Source organism: Euprymna scolopes, chromosome 14 (genome assembly GCF_053919585.1).
Source record: "Euprymna scolopes isolate OS-2025 chromosome 14, ASM5391958v1, whole genome shotgun sequence".
NCBI lineage: Eukaryota > Metazoa > Mollusca > Cephalopoda > Sepiida > Sepiolidae > Euprymna > Euprymna scolopes.
The window spans coordinates 21,060,938-21,086,734 of record NC_136495.1 but is presented as its reverse complement, the minus strand read 5'-3'; the positions used below and the strand labels follow the sequence as shown (position 1 = coordinate 21,086,734).

At 35.4% G+C, this 25,797-nt stretch overlaps 1 protein-coding gene across 1 annotated transcript in view; it reads left to right on the top strand.

Annotated features, from left to right (window-relative positions):
• LOC145292894 (nuclear pore complex protein Nup160-like) overlaps positions 1-25,797 on the top strand; it is a 122,418-nt gene that overhangs the window by 11,130 nt on the left and 85,491 nt on the right. Inside the window, exons 2-6 of the mRNA XM_080139030.1 lie at positions 9,394-9,505; positions 10,963-11,170; positions 16,264-16,501; positions 21,416-21,494; positions 24,502-24,616. Of these exons, the coding sequence (XP_079995156.1) occupies positions 9,394-9,505; positions 10,963-11,170; positions 16,264-16,501; positions 21,416-21,494; positions 24,502-24,616 (752 nt within the window). The remainder of the gene's footprint in view (positions 1-9,393; positions 9,506-10,962; positions 11,171-16,263; positions 16,502-21,415; positions 21,495-24,501; positions 24,617-25,797) is intronic.

The window sequence follows — 25,797 nt, the reverse complement described above, 5'->3', positions numbered from 1 at the left end:
AAAAATTTTTAAAAGATTAGGAGTGTGGAGAGTAAGTTCAGAAAACTTCTATCCTTACTGACTGACATCTTGTCAAACTGTATGATCCATACAGACCTATGATGCAACTAATAAAATTGCTAAGTAATAAGTGACAGTCTTCTGAAGGTTGAAGGTTCAATCTTCAGCACAGGCAATAATATGAATACAATTATGAACTATCCGGCCATGGCTGACAGAGAGCCAGCTATCCTCGTAGATTGAATAATGAGTCCTGTTTGAAATTCTGTGCAGAGTCCAAAGTTTGGTGTAAATATTCTCAACTTTGACAGCATGTATCTGAACAAGGTCAGAGGTTACAATGGTCAAAATGTGAGAATAACATCCAAGATGAGAATCGTAGTGCAAACCATGCAAGTTATCCTCATCTCAAAAATTCTGAAGTGTAATGTTTTGATACTTGCGCTACACTTTACTATACACTTTGGTACCCGCTTCGCAGACACCCTTGCAGTAAATGGATGTTGTAAGAGCAACTATTTCTTAAGGTGTTTAAAAAATTTTACCTCCTGAAGTGACTGAAATTCAACTCTGAACTTTAAAGCAAATAGATTAGATCAGAGTTGAAACTTATATTGTTATGCATAAAAATTGAACAATTACAAAGAATCACAATGGTTGACATTCGTTTAATTGGTTGGAGGGATGGGAAGGTGGGTGATCTGATTCAAATTCACAAAGTTGGCCTGTTCCATGGTGGTGCCCTCTAATTTTGTTTTCATTTATAATTTAATTTGGGGAGGGGGGGGATAGTGGCCATTAATAAAAATGATCGCCCTCCTCCTCCTTTACCCCCCCCCCCCAAAAAAAAACTTTCCTTATGTGGATGGGGCTCTCCAATGTCGAATTCCTCTTTTTCATCACTTTTTCAAATTGTTGTGGATTGTAAAACAAACTCCAACATTTTTGAAAATTTGAATTTTGTCTGGAGAAGGCTTTGAAAATAAGCATAAAAAATCTGTATGAACCCTGATAAATACAAGGACCCAGGATCCGCTCTGTAATCCTGTTTCCCCGTTCTGTGCCAGGTTTTCGGATGATCTCCATATCGTTTTTTCCAACCCTGAAGAGAAGCTGGTTCAATGGCTTTGTGAATGATATCAAGATGATGGAAAGCGTTAATAATCCCAAACATAATTGAAATAGATATGTATTGCCAGGGCAAACAATTATAGAGGTATGTGTGACCAGATGTAAAAGTAAATGCAACTGATATCTGTGACCTGTAGAAAAACAGAAGGCTATACAAAGATAATTGTCTGGGAGTCTTGTCTAACTGTGGCTGAAAGTGAAAGTAAAGTCCAATGAAACTGTGTTGTTGTGAAAACTATGCTATGATATAGCGTGTCAGTTAAGTCTAACTTAAAGCCTAAAGCCAGAAAGAGTGAAAAGCCTTGTTCTGAATTTTGCACATTTATTGAAGAGTACATTCTCACGTTTGCAAGTAATTCCAGGATTCAGGTAGGGTTTGGTTGTTTTTGTTTTACGGCATATCAACCCTTTTCAGGTTATTTAATGCTGAATCCAAAGATTTTGAAGACAGATTTTTTAATAGAATATATTTGTTGTTTTCAAGTCGATTTCTATTTAACCCATAGTTGGGACCCTAACAGGTATTACCACTCCGGGTCAAAGCAGACCTGGGAGCAATGGTAATTAAAGAGTGGCTCCACACTCCCCAAAGCCCGCAAGCTGGGGCCTCACCACTGGATATATCCAGGACCTTCAGGTAGGGGAGGTAACTCTTGGATATTGCAAGCCAACAATACTCCATATCAAAAAAGTCTGCAAAGACTGAAAGAAATTGTATGGTTATAGCCAAGACTATAAATTGTATTGTTATAGCCAAGACTATAAATTGTATGGTTATAGCCAAGACTATAAATTGTATGGTTATAGCCAAGACTATAAATTGTATGGTTATAGCCAAGACTATAAATTGTATGGTTATAGCCAAATAAAATGGAATCATGGTGACAAGCAAGATATGATCTCTTCTAATAAATGAGTATCTTCCTCTCAAATAACATGTTAAGAATGGCTTTTTAATCCGCTTGAACATGTATAATTATCCATCTTAATGGACAGCAGAAATCAGAGATCAAAAAGAGTAGATGATATTGGAATATAACTGTATCAATCAAGGATTGAATATAGGAGATAACACATATTAATAAAATTATTGTACCAGTTTCAATTGTCTGTGATATGTTTTATGAAACCGTTATCGTTGTTGAGAACCCAGGTTCTTTATTGACTGGTTATAGTTACTTGTAGACTGATGTTTAATTTTTATAAGAACTTTATTCATATGCATATCTTGTAATATTCACAAACAGGATTAGTCATCTCTGGACTTTAACAAGTGTGGGCTACCCTTCTAAAAGAGAAAGAGAAACGCGCTTCATTAAACCGGAGTTCCTGTTTTGCATCCATTTGCTTAAGTTGTCAGCCGAAAATGGGAAGATTTTCCTTCCAGAAGTCATGTGGTTTCACCAACTTCTGTTTACTAAAGGTTAAATTCTGACCTCCCATCCGTCAATCATTCCTTCACTCAATTAACAGCTCTCATTATGTGATTTTATGAAGGAAAAAAAAAAATATTTATTTGCTAGTGGTAAATAGAAAAAGAAAATAGTTCTGAAACAGTGGGAACCAACAAAAATTATTTTGCAAAAACTTTTTTTTAATGGAAATTGCTCCAACAAGGCATCAAGTCACTTGATGTAAGGAGTTAAAAAAATACTTAAAGGTTAAAAATCAGCCAACAATAAGTGTAAGATGGATAGATTCTGATACAGAAGAGCAATTGTTCCCCCTTTGTCAGAAACTTTGTACATAGAATGTGAGGACTAAAGGACAAAATAAGGGAAGCAAGAGGTTGATGAGGGTTCGTAAACTAAACCCATGGTCCACTTTCTATTTTCTCAAAACAAAGAATTTACAAAAAAAAGTCTGATTCAATTGGCAAAAAATGTTCTGTTCCTTTCAGTGCTCAAAGTCTCTTTAGAGTTTCTAGGAAAGATCTATTTTTTTTCTTTTTTATTGTATTTTCACCCCAAACAAGGCACATTGCCACTTTGATGTAGGGGGCTACTATTAGGGACACAGGCTACAGGGGTACTAGGTGGGGAGTTGGGCAGCAAGATGTTTGTTTACGTTACACTTGAACTTCTGCATGTCAGTACAGTTGGGGAAGCAATGACCCGGAAGGGAATTCCAAAGTCTAGTGGTTCTGGGGAAGAAACTACTGGCATAGAAGGCTCTCTTACATCTAGGGATCTCAACTGTGAAGGGGTGGGATTTTGCTGTTTTGCTGCTTGTCGGGGGTATTTACATCGAGGGGGTACAAGTGCTTGCAGTTCGTCAGAACATTCACCGTTAAAGTACTTGTAGAACAGGCAGAGGGATTCTACATTACGTCGATGGGACAGAGACTGAAGCTTGGATGATAGTTCAGGACCTATTAAGTTGACGACTCTCTTTTGAACCTTGTCTAGGAGTAAGAGACTAGTAGCAGATACACCGGCCCAAATATGACAACAATACTCCATACATGGGGGATGGTGGCCTTATAGAGGTACAGGATACTTTCAGGCATTAGTAGCTTTCTAGCATGGTAGAGAGAACCTACCTTTTTTGCAGCGGTCCTGGCAATACTCTCAATGTAATTGTTCCAACTCATGTTTCCTGTAAATGTTAGGCCGAGGAGTTGAAAAGATGTGCTTTCAGATAAAGAGTCTTTAGCCATTGCTATTGGTGGTAGAGAAGGTTTCTTGTCGTTATTGAAGGAAACAGGTTTTGTCTTGGCAGCATTAAATGTGACCATCCATTTTTGTCCCCATTCCTCTACAGATTGGAGGTCATCCTCTAGTGTTTCTACCATTTCTTTAGAAATGTGTTCATTTGTTTTCCTGTTGTGTCTGTTATAGAGTGTGGTGTCATCAGCATATATACCCATCTCACAGACAATTTTGTCAGAGAGGTCATTTATGAATATTAGGAATAATAGAGGTCCAAGGATAGACCCCTGAGGCACTCCCACATTTATATCATATTGTTTGGATGTACAACCATTGAGGACAACCTGAATTTTTCTCTTATTTAAGAAGGATTTAATTATGTTAAGTATTCTTCCAGTGATACCGTATGATCTGATTTTCCTGAGAAGACCTTCATGCCATACCCTGTCAAAAGCCTTAGATATATCTAGAGCTACCGCTCTAACCTCCCCTGCTTTGTCAGGTGAATGGTATATACGCTCAGAGATTACAGTTAGGACGTCTACCGTGGATCGGGCTTGCCTAAATCCATATTGTTGGTTGGTCAGAAGTTTAGCATCTGTAAGGTGATGGACTAGAGCTTGGTTAATTATGGACTCAAATATTTTGGCGAAAAGTGGGAGGTGGCTAATGAGGTGGTAATTTACTAGGTCAGTTTTTTCACCAGAATTCTTGAAAACTGGTACCAAAGAAGCAGTTTTCTAGCAGGCATGAAAGCAAGATTCATTAAGGCATTTGTTGTAAAGTTTGGAGAGGATTGGAGCTACTTCGGCGGAGCACTTTTTTAATAGTACAGCCGGGATGAGATAAGGTCCACATGCTTTTAAAGTGTTAAGATTTTTTATGATAGCATGCACCTGAGAAGGGTGATTTTCAGATCATCTAGTGTGGCGTCTGTCCGCAAAGGAAAGTCCGGAAAAGGGTGGTTAGCAGGGTCCAGCGTGGGGTTGGAGGCAAATCAATTGGCAAGCATGTTAGCCTTCTCGATTGCTGACAAACAATCTCATGATTGTTGGATAGTTGGGGAATTGTTGATTGCTCATTATTTTATTGTTGTTGTAGATTTTCCAGAAGTCACGGTTTCCTAATTTCTGTGCTTCGATGCGTTTTTTAGTGGTTTCAGTAAATTCTCTCTTAGCTGTCGCTATTTCTTTCTTAGTTATTTCTGGTTTCTATACACTTCTGTCTGAACTGGATTTATATCAGTTAAATCTGTGGTACGCGTGTTGCCTTTGCTCGATGGCAGCAGCACATGTGGAAGTAAACCATTGAGGAGAGTGCGGCTTGCTATAAAATATTCTGGTCACTCGAGATTTGGGAAAAAGAAGGATAAATAAAAACCTGGCTAGAGATGGTTTTGAAATCAGTTTTTGAAAGCCATCCAACATATGCCATCATTTAAAACACGCATTAAACTGAATATGATGATTGTCATGATGAAAATGGATGAGGTTGCTTGGGTTAGTAGTTGAGGCAACAGGGTCAGTTACCAGGGAAAACCATGGGAAGCCTGAGAAGAAGTAATAGGGATGGACTTGAGAGAGAAAGAGATAAACATGTGGCCTGAAATAAGTTAGTTTTAAAGTCAATTTTTTTTAAGCTGTCCAACACATGCCAGCATATGAAACAGATGACCTTCAGTCTATGGTCCCCCCCCTCGCCAAACTTTCACAAGAAACACTCGTCTAGCTGAAAACACTATCAATAATTCCCCCCACTCTTTATCTATGCCTAAACTTAAACGTAGATTCCATGAACAAAACTTCTTTCTTAGAACTGCACGCTTGTGGAATTGTCTTCCGTTTTCCTGCTTTCCAGCTGACTACAATATGGTTGTCTTCAAGTCTAACGTAAACAAGTTCTTGATGAACTGTTCCAGTGTTCCACTTATGTTAACAAATTTACCGAATTTCCATTACTAACAATTACTATATTGTCCAATTGACTATTGTACACTCTTAACCCTTATCCTCGAGTGGGCTCTGGCCTACATAAAGGGTTATGCCTATGTAAAAAAAAAAAAAAAAAAAAATCGAATATGATATTTACACATTTTTCTTTTCTCGAAGATATAAATTTTTTTTAATGGCTGTAAATATTTCACTGATCCCATTTGAAAACAAGAATTAATTTAAAAATAATAATTTACTTGCCTCCCCACAAGAGCAGAATTAGGCAGGTTTTAAATGTGGCGAAAATCCAACTCAAAAAGGGTACACTGGATTGGAAAAAAAATTTACCTTAGTCTTTAAGGATTTCTCATTCATGTGGTATCAATTATGATTTTTAAGTTACATTATCAACGTATTTGTGTGTAGAAAATGCTGATTTTGATGTATTTGTGTTGAAAAATTTTATTTAAAAAAAAAATGTCATTTGTAAAATTTAGTCTGAACATTTCTTCTATTACTTTTTCTCAGGCTTAATTATTTTAAAAAAATCAGATTCATTTTTTGGTAAATATTTTTTTAGGTATTGACCTAAAAAAATATTTACCAAAAATAAACTCTCGACTAAAAGTTGTGATTAAATCTGTTTTATTGTTTCGATGTTACTGCAAGAAATATTTACAATACTTTGCATTGGTAGGCCCAGTTTGTTTGAACGATAGACCAAAGTTGCTTCAATTGTAATCATCATCATATCATATGAATCCAGAGATTCTATATTTTACATTGGTTTTCCTGATGTTTTTCTAGTCTGAATTCTTCCTAGAAAACATCTAGTACTTACAGGAGGGACCATGGTTCCCAACATCCAAAGTGAAAGTTATTTTGTGAAACAAACTGAATTCTAATTTGAAACAACAAAGTCCTCAGTTCATATCGTTAACAACTTGACCACCATCATTTCCCTGCTTGTATAGTTAATAAGCAGAAAGTAGTTTTGCCTATTTTGATTGCACATAAATAGTAAAACACTCTTTTAAAGTACACCGTACTTGGCCTTCGGGACAAGATCACAGTGTAGTATCTGTTCTTCAGATGCTGCACTTCAATTTCTTGTTCTCTGTCAGTGGAGGAGAAATCCTTCACGATTGAGACAATTTTTATTTTTGTTCCTTTTCTCCACGTTAAAAAATGACTCTGGTGTCTAACTTTGTCCCGTGGGGAGGCATTGTAAATAGGAACAATCTGTAGGAAAATATTGTGTCGTTTATCTTGTTAAACCCCCAAAAATCATGACCATTGCATTATCACGATTATAAAATTGGCCTGCATTAACATCGCATTTCACGAGCTCTTTACACTAAATTCACTACAGTTATCTCTAATACCTATAATTGTTTATTATTGATAGTATCAGTAGTATAATTCTGGAATGCTTCCTGACAAAATTGGTGAAATTCTGACTAGTTTGGGAGCTGTTTTTTGTTTATTTGTTTTTTTAATCAGTAGTTGTATTGGTATTTGTATTAAGTCGGTACAAAAGTTTTTACTGAATTAAAATTTCATTTTGAAAATGAAAAACTGTTTTTAAAAATCTTTATTCATAACAATATTTGCTCTCTGTAACTTGATTCCATTTGTCAAAGAGCTTATAAATGCCTCGTTTGTAAAATTCTTTAGGTTTTGAAATAGGATTCAAACTCATGTTCAATCTCTTCTCGTGATGCTAATCTAAGACCATCTAAATGGTTTTGTAATCTTTGAAATTAGTGATAATTCATGGGAGCAAAATCAGAAGAATGTGTAGAATAGGGCAAGAGTTCCTAACCGAATTCTTCTATGAGATCTTTGATTAGTAGTGTTGTGTGATAACAAGCATTATCATCATGAAAGATGACTTCTTTTTTCTGTCGACTAAAGAAGATCGATTTCGAGTCAACATGGGTTGAATATATTACAGAAAAATATGGATTATGCTTTAATAATACGAAAGAAAAATTTATAAATTAATCATGTTCATATGTTTAAGTAATGAAAATATGCATAAAATATATCACAATGATTTAAAATATCCCTTCCACAAACCGGCAAAAACTATTGCACCAATCTGATACTCTCTACTGCTATATGGTACACCTTGTATCTGAAAAATACTTAATTTCAAATTTTGTGCCATTCTGTCAATTTTTTAAGCTGTGACAAATAAAAAAAACAAGTGTTACCTTTTTCTCTTAAAATACTTACCTGCATTTGTCTATTGTGACAGTGAATTACTTCCCTTGGATTCCAAAAATAGCTTCATCTGATTTGAGAAGAGTTTTCCTTGACCAATGAACAGAAGCTTAAATTTGGCAAATTGAAGATGAAAAGCCTGTGTTCATCTTCCCTTTTTAATGTGATCACAATCCTGTTGTTAAATATATAATTTTTGTTAGTTGAGAATAACAGAAAGTAGTGTTCAGTCGAGGTCAACTCAATGTGCACTTGGACGTTGTCTTGACCTCTTGTGTATCAGAAGCAGATATGATGTTACATTAAAAAAAAAAAAAGGGACAACTGAAAGAGGAATAGGTAGTTGGTTGAAAGTTTTGAAATTGAACCACATAGATAATGACCTGAGATCGACGATTAAGGAGTCCCAAATATCTGTAGCTCTGAATGTCTCCCTTCGCCACTGGCAGAAAAGAAGGTAATGACAACATCTTAATAAAGAGTCCTTTCTTAAAATCTATTTCTTTCTGCTGTTATAATTTTATGATTGCATTGATAACAACCTATGTATTTTATATGGTTGTGATTTGTTTAAACTTTTCCTAAGATAATGCAACAGTCAACAAGCACTTGTACCCCCTCGACGTAAATACCCCCGACAAACTCGACAAGCAGCTAAATCCCACCCCTACACAGTAGAGATCTCTAGGTGTAAGAAAGCCTTCTACATCAATAGTTTCTTCCCCGGAACTGCCAGACTTTGGAACTCCCTTCCGGGGTTCTGCTTTCCTGACTGTACTGACATACAGAAGTTCAAGTGTAATATGCTCATCTCCCGTCATAATGTCCCTGCAAATTATGTCCCCGATAGTAACCCCCTACTTCAAAGTGGCACTGTGCCTTGTTTCAGGTGAAAATTGAATTAAAAAAAACAAACACTCACTTTGAATTTGACACATTCAAGGAAGTGGTCTGTTCCGACATTAAACGAACACATTTCATAGTTGTTTTTTCAATCAAGTCATAAATGTAATTAGTTTCACAGGAAACACTTCTTGTATTAAAATTTGATGCGCATCATCCATTACTCTGTTCTGTGTTGCCTTATGCACACTTTATTTTTTGCATTTTTTAAATGTTACAAAAAGTGACAATGAAAATTATGCTTTTAGCCAGAATTGGTGGAACGTTAAGAATAGAGGATGAAATAAGGGAAACGAGATCTACAAAACTCTTTGAACTTGTATAATAAATTAATTCTGTTTTATGTATTTTTTTAAGGTGGATCTGACAGTACCCTCCAAGATATTAAGGTTTCGAACACATGTTACAAAAAGTGACAATGAAAATTATGCTTTTAGCCAGAATTGGTGGAACGTTAAGAATAGAGGATGAAATAAGGGAAACGAGATCTACAAAACTCTTTGAACTTGTATAATGAATTAATTCTGTTTTATGTATTTTTTTTTAAGGTGGATCTGACAGTACCCTCCAAGATATTAAGGTTTCGAACACATCTGGTGGATATGCCTACCAAGACAGTACAGAGCCAAGCTCTGCTGCCAGTAACAGATTCATATATTGGTAAGCATACTTTTTTTCTTTTTTTTTTAAATTGCTGCAGACAAGGCATGAAACCACTTGTTGTAAGAAACTAAAAAAAATACTACTTCAAGGTAAAAATAACTTACCAATAATAATGTTACATGGAATAGATTCTGACCTAGAAAACAGCAATTCTTTCCTCTTTGTCAGAAACATCTCTCATGGAATGTGAGGACTAAAGGTTAAAATAAAGGCAGTGAGAGTTGCGTGGCTGCTGAAAATAAACTGTAAATCCACTTTCTAATTGTGCAGAAATTAAAAAGTAGTACAAATATGTGAATTATCCTCTCCTTCATGGGTCATGTGATCAGAATTCAAGAATGTACATTTCAAAAAACGGTTAACTCTAAAAAAGCTACTCTTGATGTTCCATGACAGCCTGTTCCGATGAGGTGTGAAATGATTTTGGTGTTGGATATTTATCCCGCAGGTGGGAGAAAGACAAAACTAGTTCTATTTTATTCTGTCTATCAGGCCATGTTAGGATTTGCTTAAGATTGTTTTATCGCTAAAACTGTTCTTAATTCACAGGACCTCATTTTCTCTCTGACATTTTTTCCCATTTGATTTATATCTCATAACTTCAGTTCTTACAATGTTGCATTTTTTATTTCATCACAAAGTTTACAGTTAGCTTAATTTGTTTCTCAATAACTCATTAAATCAATTTGTTTCTCAATAACTCATTAAATCAATTTGTTTCTCAATAACTCATTAAATCAATTTGTTTCTCAATAACTCATTAAATCAATTTGTTTCTCAATAACTCATTAAATCAATTTGTTTCTCAATAACTCATTAAATCAATTTGTTTCTCAATAACTCATTAAATCAATTTGTTTCTCAATAACTCATTAAATCAATTTGTTTCTCAATAACTCATTAAAAACTTTTGTTTGGCATATTTTCTGAGAAGAAATTGGTTCTGGTCCAGAATTCCTCCTCAGAGTTCCCCATATATTAAAAAACAAATGAACAAACAAAAAAAAAAAAAGATCAATATGATCTACATGCTTTGACAGAGCAAAAATGTCCAAAACTCAAATTGATCAAGTAGATTTGTTTCTCAGAAAATCAAATTTTATTAGTTAGAAATAACTATCTCATGTTGTGATCTGGAAGAAACAAGGGCAAATACTCCAAGAATTCAAACTTGCTAGATTAGCTTTGTTATGACTAGATTTCCAATGATCGTTTAAAAATGATTTTCTTAAAACTATTTGATCAATTTACGTGATTTTTGGAATATGATCTTTTCATTCAGTTACGTATATGTACATCATAAATATTTTTCTGCATTATTTTTTTTTTTTTTAATTTAGGGAAAATTCTGGACAAATGCCAAAAAATTTTCCAGAAAGAAAGATATAAAATGCATGTTTCATTATTTGTATTTTTTAAAACTTTATTTTGATTTTCTCTTTGTTTCGAACCAGGCGAACCACAGGGGATATTTTGGAGTTGGTGGAACAGTCTTTGGATTATAACCTTGTTGGGTCGCATGTCCGCTACAGATTTCAGGACACACCCTTACTGGGTGGTACAAGTGTTCATGAGCACCAGGGCAAAGTCATCATTCTTGTCACCACTGTTGTCAGTGTTCATCGTCTCGTCTTTCCGCATCCAAATAAAATTCACAAAACGGTAAGGTTTGGAGATAACTTCAAATGTAACACTTAAATTTTAATTTTTTTTTTTATTTTAAGCAAGAATTATTTGTATCGATATTGGACTTTAGTGTGTAAAGATAACACAGAGGAAATTCCACATGAGACTAGATGAAGTAAAAAAGAATTTTCCATCAAAAATTAGGGCGATATGTACAGGTAGTTGTGTCATGAGAGGAAGAGTATGGCATAGAAGCGAGCTCGGTTCTGCCTCTGCATTCGTATTTATGAGAGCAAAGTTAGATACAAGGTCAGTTTTTAATGAAAGGAGTCTTAAAACTTGTATAATTACTCTGAAGAAATGATAAATTTTATTTATATTTATTAACTTCTGTTCTAGAATTATTGGAATCTTCTTAAGAATTCTTGTGAAATTTGCTAAAGTTCTATTTGTTTGATGAAGTATGAACTTATATAAATGAGTCTTGCAATAGTAAACCACTAACATGGCTAAAAATGCAATTTAACTTTTGTGTTTTGCTCTTTACCATAACGTGTACATTTTATCTTGAATGTATAATCTCGATTTCTAGAATATATCACATGTACCCAGTATCTTATATTTTGCTTTCTAAAAAATAAATATATAAATGAGTCTTTCAATAGTAAGCCACTAACTTAATGCCAAAAGGGCAATGCAATATTTTGCGTGAACTGTTTCGCTTCTTACGATAATGTGTAAATTTTATCTTAAATGTATAGTATATTGATTTCAAAAATATATCATGGGTTCTCAATTTCTTATTTATAGGAAAGTCAATATTTTTCTTTTTTAATAAAATAAATAACCTTTTCTTTTCAATTTGTGTATTCTAAACCTATTTTGAGTCTTTACACAAAATTTCAACTCGATAGTTAATAAATTTAGATCCCCCCTGGAATTTAATAAGTTAGTAACATTTACAAGAATTATTGAGAAGATGTCTATAATGATTTTTTAAAATATTTTATTTTGAATCGTTTTGAAGTTATTTTTATAGTTTCAACATACATGATATTACAAATGATTTTAATTTTTAGTTTTTTTCTTTTTTTTTTTTTTTTTACATGGGTGTCACCGCTTACCAAGGCCCAGAGGCCACTCGAGGATAAGGGTTAATAGGTATACATTAGTCATTGTGATTTTAGCATAGTAAACAGTGGGAATTTTGTAACTTGGATTACTTAGGGGGACGATTCAATTAGAACTTGTTCACATTGGACTTTTTCTTTATTTTTTTTTTCATAGGTATCAACACATTATCAAGGCCAAGAGGCCACTCAAGGATAAGGGTTAAAGAGTGTACAGTAGAAATTGGACAATATAATAATCATTAGTAATGAAAATTTGTTAAATTTGATAACTTATATGGAACGGCTCATCAAGAACTTATTTACGTTAGACTTGAAGACAACCATATTGTAGTCAGCCGGAAAGCAGGAAAACGGAAGACAATTCCACAGGCGTGCAGTTCAAAGAAAAAAGCTTTGTTCATGGAATCTACGTTTAGGTTTAGGCACAGATAAAGAGTGGGGGAATTATTGATAGTGTTTACAGCTAGACGAGTGTTTCTTGTGAAAGTTTGGCGAGGGGGGACCATAGATTGAAGCTCAGTTGAACACTTTCCATGAAAATAACGATACATCAGAGACAAACATCGATACTCTATGGCTGACTGGGATAGCTTCCGTACATTCATATCTGATTTACCTCTGCACTCCATGTTTAAAAAGGAAGTGTCCTCTATAGTATCAGATCTGACCGAATGGTTAATTGTAGGCATAGACCAATTCATACCATCAAAAAAATTCCAACAAAAACCTAACAGCCAGCCATGGTTCTCCCCAGAATGTGCTGCTGCTATCGCGCACAGAAATCACTTTTTCCATAACTACCAACGTAATAGATGCACTGAGACTAAAGCTGCTTTCAGGACTGCCAGCAACCACTGTAAAAGAGTAATAAAAAATGCAAGAGAGCTATATGCCCAGTCTGTTAAATCCAAGGTAGCTGATCAACGGCTTGGTTCCCACCAGTTTTGGCAAATAACAAATAGGATCCTGAACAGAAGTGTGCGTTCTATCCCAACCATTATCAATGGACCAGAGGTTATCTCGTCAGCGTCAGACAAGGCCAAACTATTTGCAAAGAACTTTGCAGCTAATTCTACCCTATGCGACGAAGGCCATCAACTCCCCATATTTCCTCCTATAACACAGAACAAGCTAGGTAATATACAAATATCCGTGCATGAGGTCGCCAAGCTAATAAAAAACCTAGATTCCAGTAAAGCAACTGGCCCTGATGGCATCCCAATTATAGTGTTAAAAAAGCTTCAACCAGAACTTGCTCCCATACTTACGAAACTATTTAAGCGCTGCCTTAAGGAGAAGTGCTTTCCGACCCCCTGGAAGACCTCATCAGTTTGCCCTGTATTTAAGAATTCAGGTGATAAGTCATCTCCCTCTCAATACAGACCAATAAGTCTTCTCTGTGTTATGAGTAAGTTACTGGAATCAATATTAAATAGAGAAATAGTCAACCACATCAGCAGAAACAACCTTCTTAGTGACACACAATATGGTTTCCGCTCTGCAAGATCTACCGCAGATGTGCTGACGGTTATATCCCACAGGATTAGTGAATCTCTTGACAAAGGCTTCCTTTCTAGGGCAATTGCTCTTGACATATCAAAGGCCTTTGACAAAGTATGGCATAAGGGTCTACTTCACAAGATTTCCAGCTACGGTATAAGTGGAAATGTTTTCTCAATCATTAAATCATTTCTCTCCGATAGGCTCATAAGAGTAGTGGTAGATGGACAAAAATCGGAGGCCTGCAATATAAATGCTGGAGTCCCTCAGGGGTCAATCCTCGGCCCAACTCTCTTCCTGATCTACATCAATGACCTCCCTAAACACATACTTAAATCATTCGTTGACATCTATGCTGATGACACGACCATCTACGGCAACACATCAAAGGCTGTAAATGACGAAGTTCTCTCGGATTCTCTCTCCTCTGATCTCGAGCGCGTGGTTCAGTGGGGGAAGATGTGGCTAGTTACCTTTAATGCATCTAAAACCAAACTCCTATCCTTACATCATCAACGCTCTGATCCCCAGCTGGCATCAATTGTGATGGATGGCTCTCGTCTGGGTGAGGCCCCGTGTTTTGACAAGCTTCTGGGTTTGACCTTTACTCCTGATCTGAAATGGAACACGTACATCAAGTCTGTTGCCAAGGTCGCTGGAAAGATGGTGGGATCCTTCTACCGCTCCAGAAGATATCTCACTACTGATGCAATTCTCTATCTATATAAAAGCCAAGTACGGCCAAGGATGGAATACTGTTGCCATATCTGGGCAGGAGCTGCCAAAAACAGCCTATCATGCCTTGACAGAGTACAAAATAGACTTCGTGGTTTAGTGGGGGATGCCCTTTTCTCTACCCTGCAACCCCTCTCCCACAGAAGAGACGTTGCGAGCCTATCCTTGTTTTATCGTTATTTTCATGGCAGGTGCTCGTCTGAACTCCAATCCCTGGTCCCCCCTCGCCAAACTTTCACGAAAAACACCCGTCTAGCTGAATCCACTGTGAAAAATTTCCCCCACTCTATATCTGTGCCTAAATCAAAACGCGGATTTCATGAGCAAAGCTTCTTTCTTAGAACTGCACGCCTGTGGAACTCTGTTCCGTCTGCCTGCTTCCCTCCGGACTACAACTTGGATGTCTTCAAGTCTAATGTTAACAAATTCCTAATGAACCGCCCCCCCTAATTAAACACTTCATAAAATCTCCTCACTAACGTGATGTACTTGCAATAACCCTTATCCCTGAGTGGCTTCCGGGCCTTGATAAGTGGTGATCACTGTGTAAAAAAAAAAAAAAAAAAAAACTCGCAACATCTCTTCTGTGAGATAGAGGTTGCAAGGAAGAGAAAAGGACATCTCCTACGAGGCTACGAAGTCTATTTTGAACTCTATCAAGGCAGGACAAGTCCTTTCTAGCAGCTCCTGCCCAGATGTGGCAACAGTATTCCATCCTTGGACGTACCTGGCTCTTATATAGATAGAGAATTGCATCAGCAGTGAGATATCTACTGGATCGATAGAAAGATCCCACCATTTTTCCAGCGGCCTTGGCAACAGATTTGATGTACGAGTTCCATTTAAGATCAGGAGTAATGGTCAAGCCCAGAAGCTTGTCAAAACTTGAGGCCTCCTGAAGACGAGAGCCATTCATTTCAATTGATGCCAGATGGGGATCAGAATGTTGATGATGTAAAGAGAGAAGCTTGGTTTTAGATGCATTAAAAGTAACCAGCCACTCCTTTCCCCATTGTACTACATGCTCAAGATCAGAGGAGAGAGAATTGAAGAGAACTTGGTCGTTTACTGTCTTAGATGTGCTACCATAAATAAAAAGTTTCTTATATATGTATTGATTTCACAAGAATATAGTTTTGTTGCTAAAAGAAAAATTGTTTTTCTAATTGAAATATCAAAGCTCAGATATCACCAGACCCACCACCACCTTCATGTAATTTTGTTGGGGGGGGGGGTAGTGTTTCACATAATCACCAATAATGTATTAATATCAATATGAAATATTTTTTATTTATATTTGTTATCTTCGTCTATGATTATAAGAGTTGTCTTAGTTACATAGACTTAGGAACTCTTGCATCCGATGATGCATGAGGCAGTCAAAGTATACCATCGTTTTTGATCTGAAACCAGACCACAGTGTTACCCCAGCTTTTTCCTGTGGCAATCAAATTTTGATTATCTGCTTTAAATTCAATATTGGTCTTCCTCTTTTTCCATTAGAGGTTAATTGGAGCACTTGACTGGCAATTTTCTGTGGGGTCAATCAGTGTATACCCAAGCCAGCCTAGATATTTTTTACAGATTATTGACGATACTATTTGTCAATTAAACAGAGATGATGCTTAAGGCAGCCAAATTCAACTTGCAACTAAAATTTTATTTCTTTCTTTGCATAAGTTTATAAAATCGTCACTTTCATAGATGCCCATAACATATATCTTAAAAATTTTATTTTAATTTCTAAATTTCTCTTTAAAGGAATCTACATACTTCAGATGCAGTGAGGAGTCAAAAGCTGTGTCTGTCTTTACTGAAGCTTCTTTGACTAGTGCCCAGGACAGTAAAAACTTCCACATGGTTAATCCTGGAGGCAATCTCACATCTCACCTCCATTGTGCATCGACCTGCCTCAACTCTGACGGACAGGCTGTCTTTGCCTTTGCCACTGGACTGGGGACAATCCTTTTATTTACAATGCCTGCACTTGATGAACCAGGTAAGGAAAACAGAATTTTTCGCTTGTGATTGTGTTGTTAGGTGTGTGAAATAAAATGAATCAGAATTGGTTGACTTGTCCTTTTGATCTACTAAGTAAATCTCAAACGTCTGTGTGTGTGTGTGTGTTTGTTCACTAAAAACTTTCATTATCTGCATTGTTGCGGTATAGACATGGTATCGTAAGAAGGAACAATCTCTTGGACAAATAATATCGAAAAATTAGAAAAAAATCGTCAGTTATTTCACATAGAAATGTTGCTTTATTTGAGGTTGTGTAAAAATCTTTGCTACAGCACTGAATCTTAAACACACATGTGCAAACGCAAATTTCTAATTTTCTTTTTAAATAGATAAATTTGCAATGTGATGACATTGTTAGTGTCTTAGTTCGATGGATAGTGTGTTCACTTACGGTCTTATGCTTTGCGAATTTGTACCTGTCATGTGTCAATTTTTTTTTTTTTTTCTTTTTTTTTCCCCCCTTACAAAATTTTGCTTTTGTAATGTTTTTTTTAATGACTGGGCAACATGTCAATTCCAGTTTTGGTAATCAGCAAGAGTGTAAGTACAAGTTTACAATTTGCATTCAAAGCAAGTGATAGATATAGTGATAGGTACAGAGGTACAGATATATACATTTTCTAAACGTGACTTTTGAAAACCAGTGTTTGTGTTGTTAGGGCCTCATCATTAAGATTTACTATTCTGAACAAAGCCACCCATCTCTTTAAGTTCAGGATATCACCCAAGACTTAACTAAGATCTCATGAACTGCTCTGCTTGCCCTTGTCGGGAGACAAGTAAATAAGAACAGATATACAGTTCAGTTATATTATCCATACCTTGTTAGCTGCTTGTTCTTGTATGCAAAGGGTGTGCAAAATAAAATGGATGAGCTTTGGGTGTGCAAAATAAAATGGATGAGCTTTGGGAGTGCAAAATAAAATGGATGAGCTTTGGGTGTGCAAAATAAAATAGATGAGCTTTGGGTGTGCAAAATAAAATGGATGAGCTTTGGGAGTGCAAAATAAAATGGATGAGCTTTGGGTGTGCAAAATAAAATGGATGAGCTTTGGGTGTGCAAAATAAAATGGATGAGCTTTGGGTGTGCAAAATAAAATGGATGAGCTTTGGGTGTGCAAAATAAAATGGATGAGCTTTGGGTGTGCAAAATAAAATGGATGAGCTTTGGGTGTGCAAAATAAAATGGATGAGCTTTGGGTGTGCAAGATAAAATGGATGAGCTTTGGGTGTGCAAAATAAAATGGATGAGCTTTGGGTGTGCAAAATAAAATGGATGAGCTTTGGGTGTGCAAGATAAAATGGATGAGCTTTGGGTGTGCAAAATAAAATGGATGAGCTTTGGGTGTACAAAATAAAATGGATAAGCATTGGGTGTGCAAAATAAAATGGATGAGCTTTGGGTGTGCAAAATAAAATGGATGAGCTTTGGGTGTGCAAAATAAAATGGATGAGCTTTGGGTGTGCAAGATAAAATGGATGAGCTTTGGGTGTGCAAAATAAAATAGATGAGCTTTGGGTGTACAAAATAAAATGGATGAGCTTTGGGAGTGCAAAATAAAATGGATGAGCTTTGGGTGTGCAAAATAAAATGGATGAGCTTTGGGTGTGCAAAATAAAATGGATAAGCATTGGGTGTGCAAAATAAAATGGATGAGCTTTGGGTGTGCAAAATAAAATGGATGAGCTTTGGGTGTGCAAAATAAAATGGATGAGCTTTGGGTGTACAAAATAAAATGGATAAGCATTGGGTGTGCAAAATAAAATGGATGAGCTTTGGGTGTGCAAAATAAAATGGATGAGCTTTGGGTGTGCAAAATAAAATGGATGAGCTTTGGGTGTACAAAATAAAATGGATAAGCTTTGGGTGTGCAAAATAAAATGGATGAGCTTTGGGTGTGCAAAATAAAATGGATGAGCTTTGGGTGTGCAAAATAAAATGGATGAGCTTTGGGTGTGCAAGATAAAATTGATGAGCTTTGGTGTGCAAAATAAAAGGGATGACCTGCATTTGTGTCTGAAATAGGTATATTTGCTAATGATACCATAATGGTTCCTCAAACTGCTAACCTTTGAAATTCACTCCCTGCTTCCTGTTTCTGTGCCAACATGCATAAATTTAAATATAATGTGAACAAACATCTTGCTTCATACCTCCCCACTTAAGATGACCCTAGGTATGGCTCATAATCCTTTACGTCTTAGTGGCAATCTGCACCTTGTTTGAGTTGAATAAAAAAAATTTGAAAAGTATGGCTAGATGCATCTGAAAAAGGTCTGAGATTACATTAGCCAAAATGTGAGAATGACATCTAAGAAGGCAATGATCCAAATCTAAAGTTATTATTTTTATTTGGACATCAATTTTCAGGTCTTTTTTCATCTTTGATAGTCAATTGTTACAATATTGGATTATTCAGACTACTGTTCTCATCTTGAGTGTTATTTTAATGTATAATCTCCAACCTTCTTCAGGTTTATCTTGTTGAATTCTGAATCAACATCATATTCAGTTCAACATCCATTTTACATGCTGGCATGTGTTAGACAGCTTCTTTTTTTTTTTTTTTCTTTTTTTTTAAGTTTTGTGTGCCTTCCCAAGGAAGATGGTCTTTGATCTCTAACATAATGGATTACTTTAATTTGCAAGTTTGTTTAGTGGAAAAAAATGAGTATCATTGTAATCTCCCGAAAAAATAAAACTTCTGGCTCTTTTCAAGTGAAGTCCCTCAACAGTTGCTGATGCCTCTATCCCAAATTTGTGTTCATAGGACAAATTCGGTGGACTGTTTCTTACCAATATAAATAATAGCGTACTAAAAATAATTAAATTTAAAAAAAATATCAAGCTTTCTTCCTCAGTGGTTGCTGCGGGCCTGCCAGACTAAAAAGTGATTTATTGAAATCAAAGAAAATAAAAATTAAAAAAAAATCTTTATTTCAACTTTTATGATAAAAAATGTTTATGAAATGAGTTTTTTACCGCTTAGTCTGACAGGCCCTCAGTAACCATCAGGGGACTTTGGTTAAAGAAAGCCTGACTTTTTCAAAAAATTTTATTGTTTTTAGTGTGTAATCATTTCCAACCACCGGTATCCATGACAAATAACACCCTACTTGAGAATTTTTCCTTCAAACTCCTCGGCCTAACATTCACAGGCAATATGAACTGGAAAAAATATATTGAGGATATTGCGAAGGCTGCTGCAAAGAAGGTGGGTTCCTTTTATCGAGCTAGAAGACTACTCACACCTGAGAGTATCCTGTACCGCTCATGCATGGAGTATTGTTGCCACATTTGGCGTGGTGCATCTACCACTAGCCTCTCCCTCTTTGATAGGGTCCAAAAGAGGTTTCAATCTAGTAGGTCCCACTTTATCAACTAAGCTCCAACCCCTGTCCCATCACTGCAATGTTGTATCTCTGTGCCTGTTTTACAAGTATTTTAATGGAATGTGCTTTGATAAACTCATTTCACTTGTGCCCCCTTGACATACATATCCCCGGAAAACCCTCTTAGCAAAAAAATTTCACCCCTTCACTGTTGAGGTCCCTAAATGCCAGAAAGCATTCTACTCTAATAGTTTCTTCCCTCGAACAACTAAACTTTGGAATTCCCTTCCTGCTATCTGCTTCTCTGACTGTACTTATTTGCAGAAGTTTAAATATAACATAAACCAACATCTTGTTAATCTTTCCTAGGTATGGTCCCAAATAGTAGCCCCTTATGTCCAAATGGCGATATGCCTTGTTAGGGGTGAACATAAGTAAAAAAAAAAAAAATTATATAGGTCAGAAACAGTTCACTGATAATGTGCTCTAAACACAAACTCAGATTATGGGTGTCAACAACCATCGGGGGACTTTGCTTGAAGAAAGCCAAACTGTATTATTTGTTTTAAACTGAAATTGTGATTTTATTTGAAGATAGGATTCTTCTGTTGCAGCATCCACTAATGCCATATAATTGACACTATTACTGTGTTGATCCTCAAGCAAAAAAATAAAGACTGTCCAAATATACCCGCCCTCCGACCTCCGATTATTCAGATTTTTTTTATGTCCATAGATTGGTAGCTAATTATTTCAAGTAGTCTTTCTGGTGGTGTTCCAATGATATCTATTTTTTTTTTTCTAGCAGAGGGATTAGTTGGTTTTCTTGGCATATGTTCAATTGAGGTTTGTATGCCTCACTGAACAAGATGAGCTTCGGGTTTTAAGCTAAGAGATTGTCTTGATTTGTAAGTCTGTTGTTCAGCGGAAGAAAACTAGTATCATTATAACGCCCCCTAAAACTTTATTGTTTTAATCTCAAATAGTAATTTTATTTAGAAGAAAATTCTTCTGTCGTAGATTGCAATTTACACTGTGCAGTGAATACAAGCAGATGCCTGTTTATTATATAATGGGTAGTTGTATGTGTGCAGCTGCATTCATGTCCAGCTAAAAGTAAAAAAAGAAAATACAAAACAAGCACCTACAAAGTTGGTATATTATATTTATAAAATAAAACTATTTTAGATCAATTTTACTACAGCAGAAGCATTAGTATAATGAGAAATTTGAAAATCTTATTGAAGAAACTCCTACATGTACTCAGTGTAGTTATCCTAAAAGTTTGACTGGCCAAGGAAAACTTGGAGAAAAGTGATTAGATAAAACTGTACAGAGTGCAGGTTAAAGAGACGATTGACCTGATTAATTCTAAAGACTGGAGAGTGAGCTTACAGAATATATCTGAAAATGCCTGACTCTTAAGCGAGGGTAAAAGAAATGCTAAATGAATAGAGAGAATAAAATGCTTTTTCATGATGTCCGAGTGTAAAAATTTATTCAATTTTGCTATTGTCAGTCTACAGCCATATTTGATATTTTTCCTTTCTTCACTCAGGGGAGGTAACTCGATTTGAACTGTGCCAGTCTTCCATGATGCAAAAGATTTGGAGTGGATTGGTTCCAAGCATTATCAAGTAAGTTTCATGTTTTTCTCCTTTCTCTTTTTATTTTTCCTTTCTTTTTATTTTAATTTTTCTGTTGACTAATGCTGGGTGTTGTTGTTGAAGCTTCTGATGCATTTCATCCATTTGTTGACAGTACTTCTCGCTGCCGTAATGGTTTCACCTGCATTCAAAAAAACTGTAATGGATGAGACTGGTCACAGACCACCAAACAGTCAGCATGAGCTTCGTCGGCATCTAACCACTGAGCTGAGCATCACTGGTTGTCATAAAGAACCCACATTTCATCACAAGGCACAACCTGGTTGAGAAACAGGTTGTTTTTATTGTGTAAAAGAAAGCAAAGATGATACTTCACGATTGCATTTCTTTGGTTGTCGTTCAATTTGTAAGGCACTCATTTATGAAGTTTTTTTGTCTTTCCAATCTTTCTCAAGTGGTTGGAAATCATCATATGCATTACGTCTAATTCAGAAGCAAGTTCTTGAACAGCTATGCATGGATCGGCATCCACTAAGGCTCTTAATCGATTGTTGTCAACATCCGATGGCCGACCACTACTCTCATCATCTTCAAGACTTTCGTTGCCGCCACAAAATCTTTTAACCCACCATTGTGCTGTGCGTTCAGTAGTGGTTCCTGGATCAAACGCTTTGTTGACATCGCAAGCTGTTTCAACAACTTTTCAGCCTAGCTTGAATTGAAATAAGAAAATTGTGTGAATTTGATTTTTTTTTTTTTTTTTTTTTTCCATCTTGTATTCAACATTCTGAAAAGAAGACATAATTGTTTTAAAACGATTGTAATTTATATGAAAGAGCAAAAAAAACGCTCTTTAAAATGTATAAAGTAGCGGTATTATAACAAAAACTTATTTGAAATTAAAAATTCAACCTAATAAAAGGCAGTGGCTGAGAGTCTACCATGTTGAGAACAAAGATTATTAAGACAAAGGAATAATGTATTCTGGGAATAATGTCACTAGTCGTGTTTCTCCTTTGGGTTCTCTATTTTCTTGCTCTTGAATAATGATGGTACATTCTGTGAAAGTTCCTTCTAAAAATAATGGTTTTCTAAGAGTAGTACAATATATTTTTAAGCGTATATTAAGAATATAAATAATCACTTCAAAGAATTAAATTTGGCATATTTATTTTGTATTAGTTGATATGCTGTAAACCAAATCAAACTAATCAAAGAGTACTGTTATTTATGAACAATGTATTCTGGTATCAGATAAAACATAATCCCAAAATTATGCAACCATACAAAACTGCTACTCTGGAATTGTTAGTCTTTACTCAGCTTGGGTGTCGGTATTCTCAGACAGAAATTTATTCTAAGAATCTAAATAATTGTTGCCTATGTTGTGTCATGGAGTAATGGGGTACCAACATTATACAGCGATATGTATTTGTGACGAAAGGTTCATCTGAATGTGTGTACGTGTCACTAAATGTCTATGGTGGTTCTTCACTATCTGAACCCTACGTTATGTTGTTGCTGTCTATTTATGTTCCAATGCTATGATCGTCTAAATGTTCATATGCGTGTGTGTATGTGTGTGTGATACATGTATTTTGGACATACCTTATTTTCATGCGTCGTTGATCTTGTCCACCTGGAATTCATCTTGGATGGGAGGCTGGAACCTGTTTGAATGAATATTCATTCACTTCCAAGAACACTGGTTGGTTTTATATACTTTTTATTTACTTTCCAGGTGTCGATTGCAGAAGAATGGAAAGTGAATATCTTTGCTTGAGTGGTTAATTCTAGGTCTCTATTCTGAGACACGTCAGCTCCCTCTCTAGGGGAGGACGACCTGTTAAACCGTCAGCCTTTCTCAATGTCCAAATTCCAACTCTAATTATTCTTCTCAGATAACTAGAACCATGTGACCTACACGTACTTCTGTCAGCTGATCAGATACTTCCAGTAAACTTGTCTATGATATGATTTTATTATATTTTGACAGTTTTTATCAACATTCTTCATGTTCATCTCTTGTTTATCTCTTCAGTTAGATAGGTAGATAGAGAAATAGATAGATAACTGGATCGAGAGATATATTGATAATACACATAGATGAATAGATAGATCGACAGACAGATAAATAACTAAGAAATACTTTCTTGTGTTCAACCTACTACATAACATCTATAGAATTGTATTTAAAAAAAAAATATTTCCCTTGGGTGATCTATAAAAAGTTGAATGTCAAATGCAGCAACAAATCCTAGGAACATGTTTACCAGGAAGAACAGTTGGAAATAAGTCATACACCATCCACTATGATGACGAAATTCCTTCAATTATGCACCTTAAAAACGGAGCTATTAAACCTGATATAGTGATATGGGACAATCTAAATAATTATTGCCACCTGTAGAATTATTGTAGGAGGAGTTTGGTAGAGTTCTCAAAGGTCAAATCGTTGAACTTTGACCCCTGAATCGCCAAATTTCTGTCCGAAAACCAATCACATCGATTTTCCCAAATCTCAGTACCCTGTATATATAATTTCGAATCTGTACAGTTATTGCATATGGAAATGTACACAAACATACACACACAGACACATTCACTTTTATATATATATATATATATATATAGATTAAATAACCTATAGATGGTTGATGTCTGAAAAGAAGCCTAACCATTGAGTGTTTTTTTTTTTATTTGTTTGAATAAAATAAGAATAAGTAACCTTTTTTTTTTTTTTTTTTTTTTTAGTTTAACAAGTCTGAAAATATTGTCAAATATAAACTGAAACTATAGAATGAGATACGTCTTGAGAACTGGGAAGGCACCACGCAATGTATTCTCTGCAGTCTAAACAGTGTTTAAAATCGCCTGCGAAATCGAGTAGTGGATGATCTTTTCTGTTCCTTTCTCAGAGGGGGAACCTTTTGGTTGGAGGATACATTAGCCAAAACTAAGTTGAGAATATGTTTCGTATTCCATTAAAACAAAAATGGTCATTGCATGCTTGACATATTTTTCATTAATTTTTCAGAGGATCCATAGAAGCTGCTGAGAAAACGTTAAGTATGACGATGGTTACCTTGGACGAAGAAGTGTTTATCTTTTGTGTGTGTAAAGATCACAAGTTGCGTTGGTGGTCTGCAAAGGTAAAAAAAAACAAAAAAAAAACTTTTTATTTTCATCAAATTACTTGCAGGAAGACTCAACGTTACCCGGGATTAAATGAGGATCACTTCTATGTACTTTTTCACTATACTCATAACATCATATTTATTTTCTTGTTTTTTACTTGCACACACACACACATATATATTCGCACATATTTTATTGAAGAGGATCTTCGTTCTTCTTTTTATGATCTTTCTTTCGAATTTTTCTTGTTTTCGTACAAGTATTTTTGTTGTGGGATCCAAAGTTCTTATAAAGTCCTCTAGTTTACCGAACGTTTTCGGTCTCGATTGACCATCGTCAGGGTTGTTCTTCCTGTGCATCCTACTTATTGATTGATTTGTTCTCTGTCGTTTTACTGTGTTTATTACTAATTTACTATGTGTAGTTTCGCCTAATTGGAATTTTCTTTTTTTCCTTCCTCTTCACCTTTATCGTGTTAGAATAGGTGGAGAATTCGGCTGCTGTTGTCAAAGTTTATTTTATTAATGGTTGGGTTTTTATTTTTTATTATTAATGCTTCTAGCATTGTTAGTCATTGGTAATTATTGCAAGTTTTTAATATGTTACTGTTATTTTTTATAAGTTCTTTGTATTGTTTGGAGGTGGTGTTTATTATGTTATGTTCTTGTTCGAGGTGTTTGCAAATAGCACTGGAGGTGTTCTGATGTCCTGTGAGACGTCTTCCCAATGTAGTGCGTGTATGGCCAATATAGTTCATATTTTTCGAGTAGCAGTCCTCGAGGGGACATTTAGACAAATAAATTACATCGACCATACCCATTTTATCGGTTGTATCGTTGTTATTATTCTTTACTACTAGGTTTTTCGTTAGGTATTTTTTATAATATATTATTGGTTTTATTTTGTTGTTAGGATTTTTTATTTTTATGTATCTTTTTATAATATTTTTGATGGTGATTTCGTCCTGTTTGTGATTATAGTGCATTTGATTTTTATAGTATATATATATATATATATATATATATATATATAACAATCAGAAAATTTTTGTCCGTCACCTTCTGGCATTTTATGTAAACTGCCCAGAAAATTCAAATGATAGTCCTTATTCTGCATTAGTACAATTGCTTCTTTTGGAGTTACGTTGCTTAATTTTCACTACTTTGAACTAGTGTGTATGGTTATATATACATAT